General features: G+C 37.6%; 4 protein-coding genes and 1 long non-coding RNA gene across 17 annotated transcripts; 1 reads left to right on the top strand and 4 right to left on the bottom strand.

Moving 5' to 3' along the window:
* The first annotated feature begins 17 nt into the window (after positions 1-17).
* On the top strand, positions 18-4,678 carry LOC113358836. Of its 4 annotated transcripts, XR_003364757.1 has the most exons (6): positions 18-322; positions 399-511; positions 993-1,146; positions 2,053-2,184; positions 4,050-4,245; positions 4,363-4,678. It is a non-coding gene; the product is annotated as an uncharacterized LOC113358836 (long non-coding RNA). The 4 variants fall into 4 exon arrangements; XR_003364758.1 differs by lacking the exons at positions 4,050-4,245; positions 4,363-4,678 and adding an exon at positions 3,206-4,009 and having other exon boundaries at positions 23-322; XR_003364756.1 differs by lacking the exon at positions 4,363-4,678 and having other exon boundaries at positions 24-322; positions 4,050-4,361.
* A 2,109-nt stretch (positions 4,679-6,787) lies between these two features.
* Positions 6,788-7,846, bottom strand: LOC113358833 (chlorophyll a-b binding protein of LHCII type 1-like). The gene has a single exon (XM_026602547.1). The coding sequence runs from the start codon at positions 7,749-7,751 to the stop codon at positions 6,927-6,929; it is 825 nt and encodes a 274-aa protein (XP_026458332.1). The 5' UTR covers positions 7,752-7,846; the 3' UTR covers positions 6,788-6,926.
* Positions 7,847-8,172: 326 nt separating this feature from the next.
* Positions 8,173-10,348, bottom strand: LOC113362195 (protein NRT1/ PTR FAMILY 5.2-like). Its single transcript, XM_026605148.1, has 3 exons — positions 9,909-10,348; positions 9,228-9,796; positions 8,173-9,149 (listed from the first exon to the last, which is right to left on the bottom strand). The coding sequence occupies exons 1-3, from the start codon at positions 10,278-10,280 to the stop codon at positions 8,273-8,275; spliced, it is 1,818 nt and encodes a 605-aa protein (XP_026460933.1). The 5' UTR covers positions 10,281-10,348; the 3' UTR covers positions 8,173-8,272.
* An 842-nt stretch (positions 10,349-11,190) lies between these two features.
* On the bottom strand, positions 11,191-16,066 carry LOC113358831 (DNA-(apurinic or apyrimidinic site) lyase-like). 10 transcript variants are annotated; one of them, XM_026602543.1, is made up of 8 exons: positions 15,921-16,066; positions 14,277-15,584; positions 13,993-14,165; positions 13,099-13,534; positions 12,437-12,982; positions 12,181-12,308; positions 11,974-12,057; positions 11,191-11,571 (listed from the first exon to the last, which is right to left on the bottom strand). In XM_026602543.1, exon 2 carries the CDS (start codon positions 15,579-15,581, stop codon positions 14,472-14,474), a length of 1,110 nt encoding a protein of 369 aa, XP_026458328.1. In that variant the 5' UTR covers positions 15,582-15,584; positions 15,921-16,066; the 3' UTR covers positions 11,191-11,571; positions 11,974-12,057; positions 12,181-12,308; positions 12,437-12,982; positions 13,099-13,534; positions 13,993-14,165; positions 14,277-14,471. The 10 variants fall into 10 exon arrangements, with proteins under 10 accessions (XP_026458328.1, XP_026458323.1, XP_026458324.1 ...); XM_026602538.1 differs by having other exon boundaries at positions 11,879-12,308; XM_026602539.1 differs by having other exon boundaries at positions 11,903-12,308.
* On the bottom strand, positions 12,274-13,338 carry LOC113360758 (elongation factor 1-alpha-like). The gene is made up of 4 exons (XM_026604225.1): positions 13,099-13,338; positions 12,834-12,982; positions 12,437-12,727; positions 12,274-12,340 (listed from the first exon to the last, which is right to left on the bottom strand). Exons 1-4 carry the CDS (start codon positions 13,336-13,338, stop codon positions 12,274-12,276), a joined length of 747 nt encoding a protein of 248 aa, XP_026460010.1.
* Positions 16,067-22,032: the final 5,966 nt, after the last annotated feature.

Raw genomic sequence — 22,032 nt, 5'->3', positions numbered from 1 at the left:
CCAACTTTCCTAAAACTCATTTCAGTTATTTTCTCTCTCAAACTCACTCTTCCTTCCCTTCACTACACAGCGCCGCCGTTTCCATCTTCAGATCTAACACCACCACCGCTATAATCCACCGCCATCACCACTAAACGAATCGACGGGTTACAAATGGAATATGAGTTTTGTGTCTCATATTCCCTGGAGAGAGAGAGGAACGTAAAATGGTGATTTTCTTTGGTATAGGCGGAATCGAAAATGGGGATTTCTTATGCGTCTTCAATGCGTTATGTGGTTTTACAAACGCTTTGTTCTTTACCACCTCAGCATATGTGGAAGAGTAAGTAGAAAACGTCTAAAATTAGTCTAATTTTGTATGACTAACTTTAATCAAAATTCTCTTGCTCCTAATCCAGATATTGGCTGTGGCTGAGTCATGCATCTACATCAACACAGAGCAATGCTACTGCTGATAAAAGATATTTACTTGGAAAGTGGATGCAGAGGACGACAGATAAAGGTTATTCATGTAAGTATCAAAGAATTCACTCTCTTTACTATAAAAATTGGTCCTGCAACCACCAAATGATTAAGTTATTAGCGCTTTGCGTTTCAAGTATTTGTTTTTTTCATGACATCTAGGTTTTGGAAACAAACATGGAGACATGTCCTTTAGGTTCTCCTTACTGTGAAGGAATGTGTCTCACTAAAGTCTTGGATTGTTATATTAAGGTTTACTTATGATGTCACATCTAGTGATAGATGTTTGAGAATTTCAGCTAGAGAGCAGTCCTGATTATTACAACCAAAATGTACCCTTTCAGGAGGGGACCTATCAAACAATGTTGCATCCAAGTTCTGTAGTATTTTGGATGCAACTGATTTCTATCTAAATTTGTTTACTCAGGTTGCCCGCTATTAGCACACTTTTTGTTCAACTATATCATTATTTTTTTTTCTTGAAATTGTTCCACATAAATAAATTATATCATGACTTTTATTTGGTGCAGAGATGCATAAAAACATGGAATGCTATATCTTCAAAATACCTTACACATGATTCTTCCTAAAATTGCGATGCTGAGAAAAAACATGTGAAGCAATTGGATCAAATTTTAGTTGAAAAGGCTTAAAGACAGTGCTTATGATGCTGATCATGTTATGGTGAGTTTTCTTATGAAACTCCTTGAGATCAAGTTATAATTGAAAAAGCTTCACGATAGTGCTTCCAATGCTGATGGCATAATGGATGAATTCTCCTATGAAACCACTTGCGTCTGCACCAATAGAAATAGCTTGAACACTTGAAGTCATGAAGTATATGGGATTTTTCCACATCTTGCAATTTTGTTTCAAGCTGGCTAAAAGATTTCAGATATTAACATAAAATTAGAGGTTTCATCAGTAATGTAGTTTTCTGATCGCTATAATGACTTCTCTTCTCATCAGTAAGTCTTGTTTTTCTCACTTTAATAAATTTTTGTCTAAATTCTAGCTGTTCACTTGATTTTTTTGAAGTTGGTCACAGTATTGATCGATTATCAGTTTACACCGAGTCCGAGTAACTAATTTGAATTTAAAATTCTCCATGTACACTAGGAAAATCCCTGTATCTTTCTTAATCGGCATAAGTGGGATAGTGTGGGAGCACTGCAGAGTATTTCCTTTTAGATTTCAGTGCTTCCGATTATGTTAGAATTATGAGTTGTCTCATACTTTATTCAAGTTGATGTCAACAAATGCCTTGTCACTCTGCAGTCGGCCATTGTTTAGCATGTGGAGATGGTTTATCTTCTGTATACTTCTATAGTTTCTGTGTCAATTAGGGGTTTGTACTCTTATTTCTGCTTTACAAATTTATTAGACTTCCTAGCATTGTGTGATCTCGTTGGTTATAATTGAACTGCGCATAGGGTCTCATGTATCGCCAGGTAATACAGCGACGTGCTACTTAAAATTGATTGTATTTAGGTATACATACACTCCTAGAGGGATGTTTAATTTTGATGTTATAAGGGATTCGAGAATTGGTGATCATTATCCTGTTATTGATATTAATTATTTCCCTAGGTATGCAAAGATTCCGTGTTCTGAACCTGTGCTGACGGATTCCTTTTGCAATATCATTCAAGGAACACAGAATTTGGGTAATGAGGGCGTTAAGAAGGAAGAAGAGGGCTGTCCTGTGACCGTTTCTGGGAGGTAAGTTCTTCTCGTTCTTTTGGAAATTTCAGATGTTGTGGCGGGGTTAATTGGTAGGCTTAGTTGAATAAGTAGATTTTACACTTTGTTTTTATGACTCTCAAGTGGCTTTGTTTTTGGTGTTTCATGTTTATATTTTTTGTATATTCTGATCTGGTAATAAGTAGGCATTTTCTCAAAATTTTACTTTTAATTTTAAGAAAGTTCAAAGCTGTACTTTTCGAGGCTGGTGTTATTCCTTTCCTTGTATTATTGATATCCTTCGTAATGATCATCAGTGACTAAGGCATGGAATTTGCTATGAAATTAACATTTTTGATAGGATTGCTTGTCGTGGATTGAATCACTTTTTATTGTAGCTTTCATGTTTGATCCACAAATTTAGTTTATGGAAGCCAATCTCGGTATGACTCATTACAAATTCGTTATTAGGTATCCTTTGTCTAGTAAAGACACGATTAGTAACTGAAAAGGTGTTTTTGTCAATAAACAAGATCAAATGTGTTTTTCTCTCCCCTGTCCCCCCTCAAGCATTTGTGTTTTATTGGTAACAGACTGGGCGCATTAAGGTGCCTACTCATTACCTCATATATACCATTATCTACCACTAGTATGCAGTGCAGTAGTGGGATCATTTTTTGTCTGTGATTCCATGTTGCTTTCGACATCTAAGGATTTGGGTCATTGGACTTCTGAACCTTGCTACTGAAAAGAGAATTGCTCATTTGAAATTAGCTTCCTGCAGACAGAGTTCTTTTGCAGCTCAGCTTTTGCCAAGTAGAAGCTGTTTCAAATGAGTTAATTAGGATGTTAGTGCAAGTTGATATTCGCATTCCTATTTTTCACTTTCTGTATAGTTCTGCCCCATCTTTGTATTGTTTTAATTCTCTAAAACTTGAAATATGCGTGTTTCATACCCAAGGATGTAGTTTTCAGCGTTCAACGTATTCTAGAGCAGACTAGATTGCATTGAAGAATCCTTTTTGGTTCTGTGACCTGATGCCTTGTGTATGTGTTTTAGGGTATTGATAAATTGCAGTTGAGCTCACATGCCGAACATTCCTTGTCAACAGAAAATCAGGAGAGTCTTATGAATATGCATGATTTCAATCTTAAATTTCGAGTATATATAATTCTGTTAGCTTCTTCAAAGTAGCCTCTGTTTTAAAACTTTTAGTTACTGCTTCTGGAACTCACTAACTCATCTAAAACTGCCAAACTGTGATGTCTACGCAAAGAATTTTACATTTGCATCAGGAAGTTCTTATAATAGTTGTGCAAGCGTCTCTCATAAACTGTGAAACCCTTTGTCGTCTGTTTTTTTAGCAATAATAATTCCTATACCGCTCTCAAGTGACCAAGGTTTTAAAAAGCGAAAGCGTGGGGCAAAGCGCTTTCGTATCGAAGCGTGAAGCACTTTCATATCGAAGCGTGAAGCATTGCAAAAGCGAAAGCAAGCTTTTTAAAATATATATAAGAAGTCTCCAACCTAATAAAAGAAAAATACGAACTTCAGACAAATTAAAAGGAACAATTAAACTAACTAAGCATACTGATACGCCTATTATAATCAAGAGCTATAAAAATATGTTTGCATCATTCATATCATGTAGGCAGTCATTCCCCATAGGGAAATCTTCGTCACTGAACCCCATTCATTTTCTCTTCCTCGAGTCTGACTAGCAGTCCCTATTGGGCCTCAAAGCCCAACCTTTCATCTTCTAATATATACCAAATCACATGGCGGGGCTCTAGAAGCGCCTATGACCTAAAGCGCAAAAAAGCGCCCAGAAGCACTTTTTAAACCATGCAAGTGACAAAAGTTTCGCTCTTACTTTTATACCTCATTTTATTTGCTTGATTAGGTACTTAGATCAGCTGGTGATGACGACCTTCAACGACAAAACCTTTTGCTGACGAACTTTTATCGGTGGGGACTACGGTCTTCGCATCCAATGTTCCCGCTGTGACCAACTTGAATTTATGCTACTAAATGGGCCATGGTTGGCACTTACAGAGACTGGTCAAATAGAGATTTCAAAGCATCAGCTTGTGCCTAAGGTATATCTTTGTGTGCACAGTTAGCTTAAAATAGGGAACTGTTGAAATAAATGTTTTAGAGTACCAACTTCTTGAAGCCAAGTTTATTGATTCTTTTATGTATATTTGTCAATGAAGCGGACAACCTTAAGAGCCCACTTTGAAGATAAGCTGATGTTGTGCCTCGTCTCATGGGCCATTGTTTACGAACCATAATATTGGGCATACTAAAAACTTTATAGGCATACAAAGTCATTTTCCTAACCAGGATGTATTGATAAGGGGTGTCTAATGGGTATGCAATGACCTATACACCCTTAAACACTTTGAAAATATTGATTTATAGGCTTTAGGTTCGGCTGACTCGTGTTGATGAGTTATCAGCCGAACTTCCCGCTGTAGACTGAATTCTTTCGATCTTGTTTTGATCATAACTTCTTCGTCCAATGTCGGAATGACCTCATTCCTTTTGCGTTATCTTCGTATTTTCATTCTCTTGAAGATGAAGATAAAATCTACTTGATTTTAGTGGGTTAAAATCTACGATTTTCATTATATAAGCTGAACCATTAACATTTTTTATTCCTGAACTCTCAGGAAAAGTTCGGCTTACATCTATGAGCCGAACCAACCCATTGATGAACAGTTCGGCTTACATCTATGAGCCGAACCTCACATAATTTTTCTTCCAGATCACACATGACTAGGTTCGGCTCATTATGATATTTTTAAACAAGCCGAACTAGTTGGTTCGGCTCATAACAATAACACTTTCATCTTGCCGAACTGTTCATTAGTTGTCAATATCCAGGTTTCAGATCAAGGTTTGGCGCATAATTTAGGTGAGTTGTGAGCCGAACCTAGGTTCGGCGCATAATATAGTTGCGCTGTGAGCCGAACCTAAGTTCGGCGCATAATGTTGTTGTTTTTTAAGCCGAACGGTTCTTCAAATTTTCAACCTGAAAGTGTATATGAACAGTTCGGCTGATACGATTTTCATTATATAAGTCGAACCATTAACATTTTTTATTCCAGAACTCTCAGGACTAGGTTCGGCTCATTATGATGTTTTTAAACAAGCCGAACTAGTTGGTTCGGCTCATAACAATAACACTTTCAGCTTGCCGAACTGTTCATTAGTTGTCAATATCCAGGTTTCAGATCAAGGTTCGGCGCATAATTTAGGTGAGTTGTGAGCCGAACCTAGGTTCGGCGCATAATATAGTTGCGTTGTGAGCCGAGCCTAAGTTCGGTGCATAATGTTGTTGTTTTTTAAGCCGAACGGTTCTTCAAATTTTCAGCCTGAAAGTGTATATGAACAGTTCGGTTGATACGATTTTCATTATATAAGCCGAACCATTAACATTTTTATTCCAGAACTCTCAGGAATAGGTTCGGCTTTCTAGGAAAATTTTATACAAGCCGAACTAGTGTCTAGCAAATGTTCGGCGCGTACCTAAACAGTTTCAGCTAGCCGAACTGTTCATAAAGGGATCGGTTCGGCTCATAAATGTAAGTCGAACCTTTTCATCCTCCAATGGTTTGGGAATCATTGGTGTAGTTGATGTGCATTTTCCTAGGTTTTTTAGATGATATATGACCCTCCTCATCCTCCATTGAATCAAGAATTAGAATTTTCTCACTTTCACTTTCTCCTTCTCTTTCTCTCCTTCTTAACCAAACCAAAACTTTGATTTTTTTTTCCTCAAATTTTTCATCTAAACAGCTCTTATAATTCTGAAAATTATTTTAATCACTAAACAAAATATTTAATCACTAATCAAGATTATTAACACTAATACGTAAAGGGCAGATTTGCCATTAAAAAAAGTCGGGTTAAGGGGTTATCTGATTTTGCTATTTCACAACCTTTTTTGTCTTCATTCATTATGCCTTGGAAGATTTTGGTATGCCCAATATTATGGTTCTTGTTTACCCCTATTACAGTACTACAGAGTGAAGAAAATCTGGGCTCGAATTCCACCGAAAATGAGTTTCTGAGTTTTTACCTCGTTTTGCCAACCTATCAGCACAAGTATTACCTTCTCTATAAATATGGTCATCTATACTACTGTATCGTAAAACTGTAAGCAATTCTCCCGGTGAATCCGTAAGACAAAAATTGCCAGTAAAATGTTCATAGAATGTCATATTGTACTCTTGAGCAATTCTATAAGTATGAGAATTAGACAGGAAGTCATAACTAGAAAGTAGAAACACTTGCAATCAAACATCAGTTTCGCTGCAACGTAAACATGAGCACAATAAACAAGCTGGTGCCGAAGGAACTCTGACATTATCATCTTTAGGAAATTTTTTATTCAAGATACAGCTTCCCTGCCCCCACCCCCCTGCTAAACTCACAAGCATCCTTCAAATAAATAACACCTGAAGTGCTGCAGTCCCAAACACGCCCATCCTCCATGTTAGGAGCAATGGGAAGTTGAATAATTTGAGTGAGTACTATCAACCGGAAGTCTAGCAACAATGTGCACCAAAATCTTTGTGCAAAGCAGTAAAAATTCTCAAATTTAGAACAACCACAACCAGGAGACAGACCAAAGAAGATTCACAATTATCTCAACAACAAATTCTTCATTAGCTTTCAAAAAATGTACAAACAATCACAACCTCGCTAAATATTTCACATCTCTCCATCATTTTTGAGTAATCTACATAGGCAGTCTAAGACAAAATTTTCTTCACTTGCCTGGTGCGAAGTTGGTGGCATAATTCCAAGCATTGTTGCTAACGGGATCTGCCAAGTGATCAGCCAAATTTTCCAATGGTCCCTTACCAGTCACAATTGCCTGAACAAAGAACCCGAACATTGAAAACATTGCTAGTCTTCCATTCTTGATCTCTTTTACCTTCAATTCAGCAAATGCCTCTGGATCGTCGGCGAGACCAAGAGGATCAAAGCTACCTCCTGGGTAAAGTGGGTCGACAACCTCTCCTAGTGGACCACCAGCAACACGGTAACCCTCAACTGCTCCCATTAAGATAACTTGTGTAGCCCAGATTGCTAGAATACTCTGAGCATGAACCAAACTTGAGTTACCCAAGTAGTCCAATCCTCCCTCACTGAAAATCTGTGATCCAGCTTTGAACCATACGGCTTCGCCGAACTTAACTCCGTTACGGGAAAGTAATTCAGGGAAGACACAACCAAGAGCCCCAAGCATTGCCCATCTACAGTGAATAACTTCTAGCTCACGGTTTTTGGAGAAGGTTTCAGGGTCAGCAGAGAGCCCGGCGGTGTCCCAACCGTAATCACCAGGGAATTCACCGGTGAGGTAAGATGGAGACTCACCAGAGAAGGGACCTAAGTACTTCACACGGTCGGCACCGTACCATGGACTACCGGAGGACACAGATTTGCTTGGCTTTGCTGTCTTTGCTGCCGCTGTCTTCTTTTGGAAGAGCATAGTGAACCTTCCTTCAGAAATGACATCAGAAGCTGGCGAAAGCTTAACTGCCTTTCCAGCAAGAGATGGAGAAGAGAGAGCCATGGTTGAAGCAGCCATTGAGGGGTGTTGAATCCTGAACCCTGAACAAAGGAAATGAGTTACAGTAAAGATGGTAGAATGAGAAGGTTAATTTGTTTGTGTTATTGTCTGGGTGTTGGCGTTGGGATTTATACTTGCAGGCATCATGGGTAAAGATAAGTAATTATCTTCATGGAATATCTCTAACTCTCTTCTCATTGGCTAGCAAGGTTTTCATTTGGCTCTGCAAGTTGCATTGTCTGCACAGTTGGCTCTCTAATATCCACCAATTCCAACTGAGTGATTTCTGCACCACACAAATTTTCAGATTTTTTTTATCTAGCTAAGATTTCTGCACCACAATGTAGGATTTTCTGGCTTAGTGAAAAATCACAAAGAAAGTTCTTATAATGTGCAATATATTTAAGCACAAAAAAAGAATAAAAAATTACAGGTTCATTCTCTTCTGACGCGAAATTGTCAAAAACTGAAACTGAAAGAAAACTACTTTAACTAGTTAATCAAAATCAATCTCTTAATTAATTTCCTAACTAGTAATCTTATTTTTCTACCGAAAGAACAGTAGTGTCCTCCTGCATCTCTGTGCCTTGTTGCATATCGTTGGTTTTCAACTCCATTGTGTCAGCTCTATAGACATAAAACTTGGCAACGATCAGAAAAGCTATTAGATTGAGCACGTTTAACCCTGCGAGAAACCAGTAGTAGTTATCAATGTGCGATACGTTTAAGTTGTTAACTATCCACCCTTCGTTTTCACTTTTCTTGGTAAGTTGTGACATTGTGGATAAGATGAAGCTGCTAAGGAAATGTCCGATTCCCATGCTAGTAGAATAATATGAACTTCCTAGGCTTTTCATTCCCTCTGGTGCTTGGTCATAAAAGAACTCGAGCTGTGAAACTAACACTAGAGCATCAGCAATACCCATTAATACGGCTTGCGGAACAAGTATAAATATGGTCAAAGGGATGGTCTCATCCTTGGATAAAACTCCGTGTTCCCTTGCCACACTCAAACGCTTTCGGTCACTTAGAGCAGCAGCCGACATGACAAGGATGTGGAAACAATAACCAGTTCCCATTCTTTGCAACAATGATAACCCTCTAGCGTTCTTGGTGTACCGTTTAATAAAGGGCACAATGCAACGATCATATACCACAAGGCTAATCAGCATTGCAATTGTCACGATCGCTGTCATACATGCTGGAGGCAAATTGAAATGGGGACCCATTCTCCGATCAAGAGTCGTGCCTTGTTTGACAAAAAGGGTGTTTATCTGCGCGTACATGACACTCGGTATGAAAGTTGTGATCAGAACCGGTAGCATTTTCATTAGTTGTTTGATTTCTTCCACCTGCGTCACCGTGCAAAGGTTATGCGCCTTGTTGTTAGTCTTTATAGCAGCCTTATCAAATATCCTGCACACAAAAGTTAAAAGGATAGTGAGCTCAAGCATATCAATTTTTACTTAAAAGAAAACGAAAAAAAGAAGTAACCTTATTGAATTGGTCTGTTCCATTCTGAATTTTCCCTTGGTGTACTCATCTAAGCTTAGCTCATGAAGCTCTTTAGGGTCACTAGGATACGGTACTTTCCGTTTCTGTAAAGCGGCAGTCATAACCTTATACATTTTAGCAAATGGACTGCCAGTGGCAGGTTTGTGCCTATAAAATGGTGTTCCAATCAAGAAGACTACGATGGCAACAGCTATTCCAACTGTGGGTACGCCGAATCCCAGTCCCCAACCTACATTGTCTTGTATATATACAAGGAATGTGTTTGCTGCAAGAGTTCCAAAGAAAATGCTAAAACTCCACCAATTAAAAAAAGATAACTTTTGTTTTTTTTCATTAGGCTCGAAATCATCGAACTGATCAGCTCCCATTGTGGATATGTTAGGCTTAGTCCCGCCAGTCCCTATAGCAACTATGTAGAGTGCTGCGTAAAAGATGCCAACTTGAAATTTAGAAGCTTGTAGGGTACAGTCTTTTGCAGCTATCCCATGTCCGCAGGTAGGTGGCTTCAATCCTGGCACTGATACTGACATCGTAAGTAGGATCATTCCCTGTATAAACACATAAAACAAAATGAACATATATTAATCCGCAAAGATTAACAAAATCAGTAGTTAATCTTCAGATATAAAGAGAACTGTTAACGTAGATGGAGGTTTTTACCATGAGATAAATGGCAGATGCGGCGAGGAAAGTCCAGTACCGACCCAAATAAGCATCAGCAATATATGCACCAATAATTGGTGTCATCCATGTAGTAGCAACCCAATTAGTCACATTATTCGACGAACTCACCGTGCCTTGGTGGAGATTTCGCGATAAATATAAGATCAAATTTGATGAGATACCATAGAATGACATCCTTTCAAACGCTTCATAAGCCACAATGAAATAACAAGCTTTCCATCTCCCACCCTTAGACCGAAGAACAGGCCTTCCCTTGAGATCCACAGTACCATCTTCTGTATACTCTTCTTCTTTGTTACGTTGCACGCCTCGTTCGTCTACTACCGCAGCTGCATTAGTTACTACCATTGTTTCCTAAGGTTCTTCTCTAGCTAGTTACACACAACAGTTTCACCAGTGTAGTAGTAACAGTTAGAGAAGAGTGGTTTGAGGTTTAAGCAAGTGTAATGATAGTAACTATTTATATACAAGTTTGTGGCTTTGGATTGTAGATAAATTAGGAGAGATTTCTGACTGAATTGTTCTAATCTTAATCTTATCTTAATGTTACACCTGTTCAGTAGTTTACAAATCTGAATTTGAAAGTGTCAAAATGGAGAGAAATGTGGTCACTCTATCTGAAAACATAACTAATATTACCTTACCCCATTTTAGTAGGTGTTTTTTTATTACAAGTTCATTTAATCTGAAAATTCTTACCTAAGTATAGTTAAAAGAAAATAGTAAATCTTACTTTTAGTTGAGATTTAGAAGAAAAAGGTTTTTAGTTGATCCTATTAACTGATTATGTCAGGGGTCTTTAGTGGAAAGAATAGTGATAAGAGTAAAAGACTCATTATTGGATCAGTCAAATAAGGATAATTACTGGTGATAATGAACCTTTGATCCAGGAAACTAGCATTTGTTGTGTTATGTTGCTACAATGTGGGAGAGATATGCTACTCTATTAAGCAAGCAGTCTCCTGATAACTTCATTTGGCAAGGAGAAATATTTTCTTGTCTGATTGTTGGGCTTTGACTTATATAGCCCGTTTGGATATCAAAAACAGAAGTGCTTCTAGTCAAGAACAAAGATATTTTTCTTCATAATAAGTTAATCCTAGAAATCGTTCTGAAATTTTATACTCAAACTAACTTCTTGTTTTTTGACTTTTAGAAATCGAAAACCTACTTCATAATGTATATCTAAACGTGCTATTAATAAAATATTTCATGTATGATTTCTCGCAACATGGTACAAAATATTTGCAATGCAATGTTAAAATAAACATTGAAAAGGATATATTAGATTCTAACTTTTATCCGGTACAATGATAATTCTACAGATTCCCATTTATAAGATAAAAAACCTGAACGATGAAAAACTATAACACTTGCTCCAGCAACAAAAAGGTGATCAACATTGCTCAATTGTTGTAGCTATCCAATCAGCTTTTCACCAATTTTCAGTTTCACCTGACACTCTGAGCTCAAATCGGCTCCGGCATCAGTATAAGTATGCCCGTAAGTCTCTATTCTCAACTCAGATTTTCCCATGGGGAAGAAGTCTGATCTAATAGACAAACTTCATATGCTTCAATTTCTAGCCACGGGTGGCCAATTTCACTTCCGTAATTCGGTAAACCTTAGAAATGCATCCCTGTTACAACAAGAAGCAAGTTCATATTTAGAAAACAAAATGTCTTACTTCTCTTAATAGGTGTCAGTAATCAAACTACTTGCATCCACCAGGGAACCAATAAACTGAGAATACAGGCCAAATCTAAAATACAAAATAATTAGTAGGTGCAACTAACTGAAAAAACAATTCAAAACTTATATTGATAAGTTTTTCGTGACAGTCCAACAATGTGATACAAAAACGCAAATATGTGTAGTAATACGTTTAATGGAAACTACTATTAGGTTTTATGATAAGATGATTAAAAGATCAGGTGGAGTACTACCATATGCATGTAGGTCTCTTGTACCTTTAGACGATCACATGCCACCAGATGATACATAAAGATTAATCCCTTTAAGTATGAGACGGGTTCAATACCTCAGTCTTATCGTTCACATTATTTCTTGAGATATAGAAGAAATCAATAAGCTATGAAATAGAGTTGCATTTTTGCTGTATTTCCTGACGTACCAAAAGATGGCAAGACATCAAGACACTGGCATAACAAAAATCAGTCCAGAATGAAAATAAAGGGAGTAACGGAAAGGAAGAAAAAGGTTTGATTGATACCCCACATCCGCTCACCTGTTAATGTGATAATGTCTCATAACGCGTACATTAGGCCTTGAATATCACATTCCTTTTTTCCTACAGTAAGAAGTGCTTCTGGGATTGCAGCTACTCTGGAACAGACATTGCCCACCATTGGCTACCTGAGAATGTCAATATTGGAAGATTAGCATGACTATACGGTAGTAAGAGACAATCAAAGGAGAAGTAGGAAAAAGTGTGTTTTTCGTGTGAGAACTGTCACAGTCAAGAACTGGGGCATAACCATTACCAATCTGACCGGAGGGTGGGGGTGGGTGGGGAGGTGCAGTTGGCAGGGTCATCCTTGGAGTTGGAGGCGACGAAACCACACTTGGTATCCTTGACAGCAACATTCTTAACGTTGAACCCGACATTGTCACCTGGAAGAGCTTCTTGGAGAGCCTCGTGGTGCATCTCCACAGGCTCAACTTCAGCAATCAACCCAGTGGATCCAAAAGTGACAACCATAACAGGCTTGATGAAACCAGTTTTCAACATGTCCCTCTGGCACAGTTCCAAAACCTCCAATCTTGTAAACATCCTGAAGTGGGAGACGGAGGGGCTTGTCTGAGGGCCTCTTTGGCTCAGAGATATTGTCAAGAGCCTCAAGAAGAGTTGGTCCTTTGTACTAGTTGAGGTTGGTGGACCTCTCAATCATGTTGTCTCCCTCAAATCCAGAGATGTGAACAAAGGAAATTTTGTCTGGGTTGTACTCAACCTTCTTCAAGTAAGATGAGACCTCCTTCACAATTTTATTGTATCTGGCCTTAGAGTACTTGGGGGTGGTGGCATCCATCTAAAGTTATAAAAAAAAATATGAAAACACTATTAGCTGGTATCATACAAAAATGCAGACAAATATATTTGGAAACCAGCTTATATAAACAAGATAGTATTTGAAACTAGTTATACCTTGTTACAGCAACAGATCATCTGCTTGACACCAAGTGTGAAAGTAAGAAGGGCATGCTCACGAGTCTGGCCATCCTTGGAGATACCAGCCTTAAAACCTCCAGTGCAATCAATAATAAGGACAACCCAATCAGCCTGAGAGGTCTCAGTAATCATGTTCTTAATAAAGTCATGATGTCCAGGAGCATCAAAAACTGTGCAGTTATACTTGGTGGTCTCAAACTTCCAAGGCAATATCATCAGCCTTAAGCTTGCCAAGAACCCTGAATGACCTCTAGTTCATCTCAGCAACCTCTTTCTCGAACCTCTCAATCACACGCTTGTCAACACCTCCAAGCTGTGACCAGTGGTGGTCGATTTCCCAGAGTCAACAGGTCCAATGACAACAATGTGATGTGAACCTTCTATTTACCCATATTGAGTTATTAGCAAGAAACTGCAAGAATCCCATCAAAAGAACCATACAATAAGTAACTTCTCTTCGAAATTAGAATCAAAAGTGACATACAATTTCTAAGAAAGAAAAACTGAAACAACAAGCAACTGCACCAAGAACTCTGCTCAATTATAACACAGAAAGGTACATAAAAGACATTGGTGAATGGTAGCACATAACATCACAGGTTTTGCATATTCAACTAAAACGTCAAGGTAAATTGGAAATAAATAGAGAAAAGTGAGCAGATACAAAAAAACTTAATGCCAACAAGACCCAGAACAGTTCTAACGTGTGACAATCTTATAAAAGTGTTATGAACACAAACCGAGGTAACAAATCAAGACAGTGATATTGCTTCCAACTTCATTCAGTAAATTGGATTATCACCAAGTTAAAACCTTTGAAAAATGATCCAATGTAGTAATTTAAAAAAATATGAGAAGGAGAATACTTACATACTCGAGGAAGTATTCAGATATGGTTCCAAAACCAATACAGCCAAAGAAGCCGAATATACTTGTCAAGGCAACAACGGATCCATCCACTTACCAAGCTCTAAATCCACCTGAATTACTCGTAATAGAGGTGTCTATTGCCTGTTGGGTGTTCTGCTTCAGAAATACTGGCACTACAATGTAACACATCAAAACTTTCGTAACTACAAAAGTTATCAAAATCAAAATAATGGTTGAATTTCAAATTAAATAAAATCTGAAAAACCCTCGAGGATGAAGGTTACCCTGAGTTAAGCCGGACTGCATGCAATTCAAGAACCCCTTTTGTTTTGTTTTTTTAGCAGCTGATTTTTCTTACTGGACAATGAAATATTCACAAACATAAAAATTTCTACATAATTTGACATAAAAATTATCTTATAAGCCACAGGGGCATCAATATGGTCTTCAAATGCCATTCAAATAAATAGAAATTAAATCTAGCCATCAGCAGAATCTATACTAGTTTTCTGTGAGAGCTCTAGGGTAACAGGGCAATGATCACTTCCGAAGAATCCTTCTAATTCAATCCCATGGCCCTGCATCTCACATGATACAATCCTATCCTTGAGTGACTCGGAAACTAGAAAATAGTCTATCCTCATTCTCTTACCCCGGTACTTCCCAATGGGATTTCCTGACCAGGAGAAGCCACTGTCCATATCGTGTTCCTCATGTAGGGATCTGTATGCATCTACCAGCTTTCCTTCAGATAAAATGGTACTGAAACGCTTCCTTTCATTCAAAGTAAACCCAGGCTGTCCACAATCCTCTTTGTTAGGAGGAACATAACCATTGAGCTTTGCGCTACTAAAAAAATCCGGATGACTCACATCAAGCTCTTTATGGCTAACATTCAGGTCGCCACACCAAATCAAAGGCTTATCCGAACTCCGTAAAACAAATTCAAGCACTCTTTTATCCCATTTTCTTCTCCTCTGAAAAGAATTTTCCTCATCCTTCCACCCATTATTTGGGACATATGTATTCAGCACTCGGAAAGACTCAAACTCGGCCAAAACTACCCGGCCATCTGGTTCATGCTTTTTGGATGCTGTTTGGTCAAGCGAGAAGGTGACGTTTTTCGGTTGGCAACACTTCTTCACAAATAAAGCAGTCCCAGCATACTTTGAGTCAGCTAGCGACCACCAAACTTGGTAATTTCGAAATGGTGGACTTGAAAGCGCACGCATCAATGTTTGTTTTTCCTCTCGAGAAGAGTTTGTATCATCTTTCACTTCTCCTTGAGTTTTAGGTCCACCTTTAGAGCCAGCTGCAGGCATTCTCACTTCCTGTATAGCAATGACATCAGGATCAAAGGTTGCAATAAACTTAGAAAACTCTGGCCAGTTATTTTTAACACGAAGCAGGAAACTATTTGCATTCCATGATATGAACTTCAAAGGGTCTCTTTTTTCTTCTGTTACTACTACACTTTCCCCATTTTGTTCTTCTTTTTCTTCTGGTTTTGATGGTGAGGAACAAGTAGTGAGAGTGGGTTTCTTCTTAAGAGATCCATCTTTTTCAACTGGTTGGAAGAATCGTTTCATCCTCTGTTTAATAAGCAATTCAAGAACCCAAAACAGTTAGCAGGGAAGAGATAAAAACCTGTCATCTAATCTAACATTGAAGTAATTTTTTGTTCAAGGTTTGCAGCAAAAATGATACAAAAACTATATGGTAACAACTGCAATACAAAAACCATCCAAATTAATCAATTAAAACCATATTTAATCACCAAATCAAGACGATTAGTAATTTCTAGGTCACCCCTATTTGAACCTAATTATTTATTTCAAGCTTCTATAACACTCATTATCGGGAATTTGTAAAAACCAAAGATTGACCTAGATAGAGGAATTCAAATCAAATTAGAGATGTATCATCACCTGTCGGTTAAGCAGTATGAAAGCTCAAGCCAGATGGTGTAGACTTCACAAGACTTCTGAAAATGCATTCAAGTTCTAGTCGCAAAGGTGCAGCAGATATAAAAAGATGAAGATTATTTTGTTTTCGAGGAGCAAATTATTTTGGGTGATTGGTTTTTTTTTTTCAAAAAATCTAAACGTACCGAGCTTGAAAAACAGAACAAAATCCGGGCTCTCACAACTCTCTCATTGGTGGGGCCCAAAAATGGTTCCCTGCAAATTTCCGCACGGTGGTCCCACGTGTGATGTGAGGAGGCGGTTTAGATATTGTTTTTGTGCCCGGTACGTTTAGAACAGCTGTTTTTTCTTTTTTGACACATTGGGTGATTAGGTTATTTTCAGGCAGTAGCGATAGACTTGATAAATATGGTACATTAAAATACTCCCTCCGTTCCACTTTAGATGATGTTTTTGGAATTTTCACGCAGATTAAGAAATGGAGAGATTTATGCCTTTGAGAAAAGTCTTCAAACATTAATTGCTATTAGTGTGTTTAAAAATAAACTTATGGTTCCAAGACAAAATGTGAGGGTATTGATGGTAGTTTTGTGGGAAAAATATGAAAACTGTCAAGTAATATGGAACAAAAAATAACCCTAAACACTCATCTAAAATGGAACGGAGAGAGTATAATTACCAAGTTATCCTTTTATTTTAAAATTATTTTTCTTCTTCACAAAATCTAGAAACCTATTATTAGGCTAGTTCCTATAGGGTGGCAAACCAAAGAGTTTGCCATTTTTGCACCCACTATGGAGCTGGCAAATTGGCAAACCGGCCTAGCTAATTGGAAAATTTGCTACTTAGCCAGGCCAGGTCAAGTTTCTACCGAGCGGTCGAGACACCGCTAGCGGTTCCTATAAGACCGACCGGTCTAGTTTACACCGCTGAGTAGAATCTGATCCAACGGCCATAAATCTCCCCTATAAATACCACATTCCTCTACCATTTTAACTCACACCTTCTCTTTTCTATTCTTCACATTTGTTAATCTAAAACAAATTTCATCATCCAACTCTTTCATTCACTCGTATTGTATAATTTTTTTAATATGTCTCAATCTAATAAAACTAAGAAGATTAGGGGTGCAAAATTTACCGTAGCCGAAGATGAAAGCATTTGCAGAAACTATGTGTTCTATACACAAGATAGTGTCGATGGTTCCCATCAAGAATCTACTAAGTTGTGGGATAACATATTTGCTAAATTTCATGATGAAACTATGAACATCAACGATCGTGATGCAAATGGATTGTACGGTCGCTTCGTTATAATCAACGCCCAAGTTGCCTTATATGTCGCTGCTGTAATGCAAGCTGCTCGTACTCGAGCGAGCGGTCTTGTCGATGTTGATGTCGAACGAAAGTGTCGAACTGATTGACACCATAAACATGGGAAAATTTTTGCATATGAAAGTTGTTATCATATTTTGAAAGTGTTACCTAAATAAAATCCAGAAGTGTTAGCAAACATGCAGAATGTACCTGCAAGTTCACCATACACTTCTTCACCTTCAACGCCAGCTTCACAACCATCTCAATCATCTCATCCCCCTTCGGAGAATCCATTTTCTTCACCAGAAACCACAACAAAAAACAACTCTAACTTGAATGTCAATGCTGCGATTAAGAGAAAATTATTAGGAAGAAACGCTGCAAGAGCGGCGAGAAAAGCTGCCCAAGAAGGAGAACCAAGTGAAGGTGTTTTGGATACTTTGATAGAGAATCAGAAGATTTCCGAAAAGCAAAGAGCTGTAGACCGGCAGTTCTTAACTAGGGAGACGAAAAACATCGACAAACTCAAGAGAAATTTGTTTCAGACTATGAGAAGAATAAGATTCTAAATGCAAACACCACAACAACGAATCCCAAACAATATATGGTATGGGAGATGGAGATGCACAGGTTGGCAGAGGAGTTGGAAGAAAAACGAAACAAGAGAAATTTGGAAAAACAATTTGGAGTTCAAGCTGAATATGAGGAAGATGAAGACCACGATGAAATAATGTCACTTAATTAATTAATGTATCAGCTTTAATGTTAATTAATGTTAAAAAAGAGAGCATCTTTGTCAAGGGGAGAAACTATTTATTATGCACACAAACCTTCGTTCTTACAGAGAATTGAAACTGAAGATCAGCCTTACTATAGATTCAGCTAGAGTCTTTCTTTAGTAACATGAAAAAGTTGTAATTTTTGTTATTTTGGTTATGTTTTTGAACATTGGCTTTGGCTAATTTTCTGTAACTCCTTTTGTTATTAATAAAATATATTGTTAAGCAAAAAAAAAGATGTAGTAGTTAAAACTTATGGTGAATGAAATTGTTCTAGTTTTTTCATTACATTAAAACTTGAACTAGTTTTTTTATTAAATTAAACCTTAAACTTGACAACATCCATGAAAACTAATATTAAGCCTAACATCCCATATGAGTTATTAGAAACTCCTTAAGAATTTGGTAATGCGCTTCGTATTAAAAATCTTCTCGTTTCCATATTCGCCACTCGTCTCGAGTTCGTATCCCCAATTCAGCATTGGTCTCACCTCTAAGACGATATCGACTGACAATCCTTTTCATAGATATAAAATCCACAAGCTATTTTTGGATATCTATGAATCGCAAAACAAAGCAGCATGATCCCGGTTATGAGGATTACCTGTCTCAGTGAAGAAGGCATCATGAATTTTACCCAAATAACTCATACTAGGTAAACCGTACATCCGTCGTTCTTCACCTCTCTTCGGGTAGTATATTACATAGTTTCTACAAAGAGATAAATCTTCATCTTCAGTGAATCTGGGATCATCCATAAATTAACCAGAAAAATATTTTTGTAGAGAAGTGAAGGTGTGATTTTGAAATGGATGAAGCGAGGTGAAGGTGTGATTTTGAAATGGATGAAGCGAAGGTATATTTATAAGGAATGCTGGCGGTTGAGTCTAGACCGCTAGCGATTGAGTCTAGACCGCTACTTTAAATGACCGTTAAAAAAATAAGACTTAAATAGCTTCAAAAAAAAGTATGGAATAACAAATGAAACTTAAACAATTAAAAAATTTCCAAAAAAAAAATATTATAAAATAACAAATGAAACAACACTACTAAATTCGTCCTCCATCTCTTACAAACTCAGCCCACATATTCGCTCTGAGATCTTCCCTTAACCTGTTATACAGAGTTCTGTTCTCAATATGGCTGGTCATTTGCGCATAGTTCCTTGCAGGTAATCCTCTTGCTGGTATAATCTCAGGCCTTAAGTCTTCGTCTTGATGGTTAGTCAAATTCTTATTAGGACGAGTTTCCTGGATTACCATGTTATGCATAATGATACAAGACAGCATATTCTTATGCATTTCAAGAGCACTTAAACCACGACAAGGCTCACAAATGATTGCGAACTTCCGCTTCAGAATTCCAAAAGCACGTTTCACATCCTTTCTCAGGTCCATTTGTCTACTATTGAAATATGAGTATGAACGACCCATTTCACCGGAAGGTGGATGACGGTAACATTGAACTAAAGTTGACCATTTTGGATAAATTCCATCTGCAAGATAATAACCATGAGTGTATTGATTCCCGTTGATACTGAAATTTACCCAAGGAGAAATTTCATACTTTAAATCTTCAAATAAAGGCGATTTATGTAAAACATTTATTTCGTTTTGAGATCCCAGGAGACCAAAAAAAACGTGCCATATCCAACAATCATATGAAGCAGCATCCTCAAGGATAACCGTTCGTTTTGCGTAGTGACCCTTATACTAATCGGACCAATAGGTAGGGCATCCGGTCCGTACCCAATGCATGCAGTCAAGACTACCCAGCATTCCGAGATATCCCCCTTCCTGATTTTGGTTTAATATTTCTCTAACATCTGCGTCAGTTGGTTTTCGTAAATAGGTTGGACCAAAATGATTAATCATTGTTTCGCAAAACAACGAAAGATACTTGTATGCGGTTGTTTTGCCAATGCGAAGGTACTCATCATTGAAATCTGGAGGTCTGCCATATCCTAGAATCCTTAAGGCCGGAGTAACCTTTTGTTCTGGGTTATGACCCCTAATATTTAGTGCATCATACTGATAATTAAATTGAGGTTCTACCTGACAAAGCTCACCAATAATGTTGAGCACCAAATGTCGGGGCATGCGGAATCGGCCTTGAAAATTTTCATCAGAGAGCATACAGTCGAGAAGAAAATAATCGTGCATCAGCTTCTCGTGCCATTCATCCTGATCCCGCTACGTATATCTTCTTGTGAACACTTCTTTTGGCTCTGGATCTCTAGGTATTTGCCCCGATGAATATAGCTGCAACAAGTTGTTGGTTAGATCTTTATCTTCATCTAACTCATCATCAATTTGTTTCAACGCCTGAACGAATATTCGTTGTTGTTCTTCAAATCGATCCATATGAATACGCACTTTTTCGTCAGAAGAATCCATTGAGTTGAAAATAAAAATTAAACAGATGATTAAAGGTACAAAAGAGTAAGATGACAGAGTTAATGAGAAAATGAGGTGTTATTAAATTGAATTGAATGGGGTGAATTTATAGGGAGACGTGGTGGGAAATGGTCGTTATTTCACTATTTAATAACCGACGATGACTAGACCGACCGGTTTTATGTAGACCGCTAGCGGTTTTCATAAGACCTGTCGGTCTAGTCTTAACCTCTCGGTCTAGTCTCAACCTCTCGGTGGAGTCTCGTTCGCTTAAGTTTTTCCCCATAGTGGCGTGGCCAGTTTGTCAGGCCAGCTGGCATGGCAAATGGAGGGTTTAGCCAACCCTCATAGGAACCGGCCTTAGGGCGTCACATTCAATATAGGGCTTCACTTGGATTTCTAGTGACCAAAAAATTGGTTATGGGGTATTCTTGATTCAATACCAAATGTCTAAAATAACCTTCAACTAAAATCAAAACGTAAAAACTTAAACTAAAATCAAAACCTAATTCTCATTCAAAGATCTGCTCTTCTTCTTCTTCTTCTTCTTCTTAACTTCCTCTCATTCATCAACCATAAATATTCCCTTCTTTTTTTCAATCAAAATCATTTCACCATCTTCGATCAGTCGACGGTTCGAAAAATCTATAATCGTCGATTGAATTTTCTAATAAAGGTGCGGAAGAAATATATTGATAGAAGTGATGGTAATCAACAAAACAATTGCATCTGAAATGGTTAGATTGATTGAAACAGTAGAAAAAGTTAGGTTTCAGAACCAGTTACGGTTGGGTTTTCCTCAAAAAAACCCAACTGTAACTGTTTTACAGTTGGGTTCGACCAAAAAAAACCTAGCCGTAACTGAATTACAGTTTGGTTCGATCATAAAAACCCAGCCGTAACTATTTTACAATTGGGTTCGACAGAAAAAAACCCAGCCGTAACTGGTTTAAAATTGGGTTTTCCTAAGTTTACCTAGTTACGGTTAGAAGTTCATCATCACCTAACTGTAAATTTGTCTTACGGTTTGCTACGAAGGAAACACCCAACCGTAAACATCTCTGAAAAGCTAAAAAATTCAATTTTTTTTACTTACTTTCATCAATTTTGAGAAATAAAAAGAACATTGGTTGAGTGATTTAAAATCTAGGGTTTTAGTTAGACAAAAATCTCCAAAGTTTCTCATTTTTTTCAACTTTTTCTTCCCACCAAAATCACTTAGTATGATTTTTTATCACTAATCATATAAAAAATCTTATCAATCGAATTATTAGTTTATTAGATTATTAGCACTAATCACATAAGGGTTGTTTAGTCATTATAAAATTATTCTAGATAAGGTTTTTGAAATTACTCATGGGTGATCATTTTTTGTCTTATTTGGTGACGCCCCTCTATTGGAACGTGACTCCCCAATAATAGCTTTCAAAATCTAAGCATGATTGCTAAATGCGGGTACGCTAGGGTCGGTACCAATCCGCATAAAACAAAGTAATTTTGACGGATACTCCTTTAGCAATCGCAATTTGAGTTACTTCATAATAACAGTTTTTAAACTTATTTTATTTTCAAAAACACTTATATCTTGTTTTCGAAAACACTTTATCCTATTTTGCTTTTTGGT

The sequence above is a fragment of the Papaver somniferum genome, chromosome 3 (assembly GCF_003573695.1).
Source record: "Papaver somniferum cultivar HN1 chromosome 3, ASM357369v1, whole genome shotgun sequence".
NCBI classification, from domain to species: Eukaryota; Viridiplantae; Streptophyta; class Magnoliopsida; order Ranunculales; family Papaveraceae; genus Papaver; species Papaver somniferum.
This window is presented reverse-complemented; position numbering and strand designations above follow the sequence as displayed.

Excerpts from the sequence above, each read along its gene's own strand:
- LOC113358833 (XM_026602547.1), bottom strand. The coding sequence starts at position 7,751 with ATGGCTGCTTCAACCATGGCTCTCTCTTCTCCATCTCTTGCTGGAAAG.
- LOC113362195 (XM_026605148.1), bottom strand. The coding sequence starts at position 10,280 with ATGGTAGTAACTAATGCAGCTGCGGTAGTAGACGAACGAGGCGTGCAA. Across the intron at positions 9,797-9,908 it reads CATCTGCCATTTATCTCATG|GGAATGATCCTACTTACGAT; the intron begins GTAAAAACCTCC and ends GTGTTTATACAG. Across the intron at positions 9,150-9,227 it reads GAACAGACCAATTCAATAAG|GATATTTGATAAGGCTGCTA; the intron begins GTTACTTCTTTT and ends TTTTGTGTGCAG.
- LOC113360758 (XM_026604225.1), bottom strand. The coding sequence starts at position 13,338 with ATGATATTGCCTTGGAAGTTTGAGACCACCAAGTATAACTGCACAGTT. Across the intron at positions 12,983-13,098 it reads TGATCTGTTGCTGTAACAAG|ATGGATGCCACCACCCCCAA; the intron begins GTATAACTAGTT and ends TTATAACTTTAG. Across the intron at positions 12,341-12,436 it reads CCCACCCTCCGGTCAGATTG|TCATGCTAATCTTCCAATAT; the intron begins GTAATGGTTATG and ends ACTACCGTATAG.
- LOC113358831 (XM_026602536.1), bottom strand. The coding sequence starts at position 15,581 with ATGAAACGATTCTTCCAACCAGTTGAAAAAGATGGATCTCTTAAGAAG.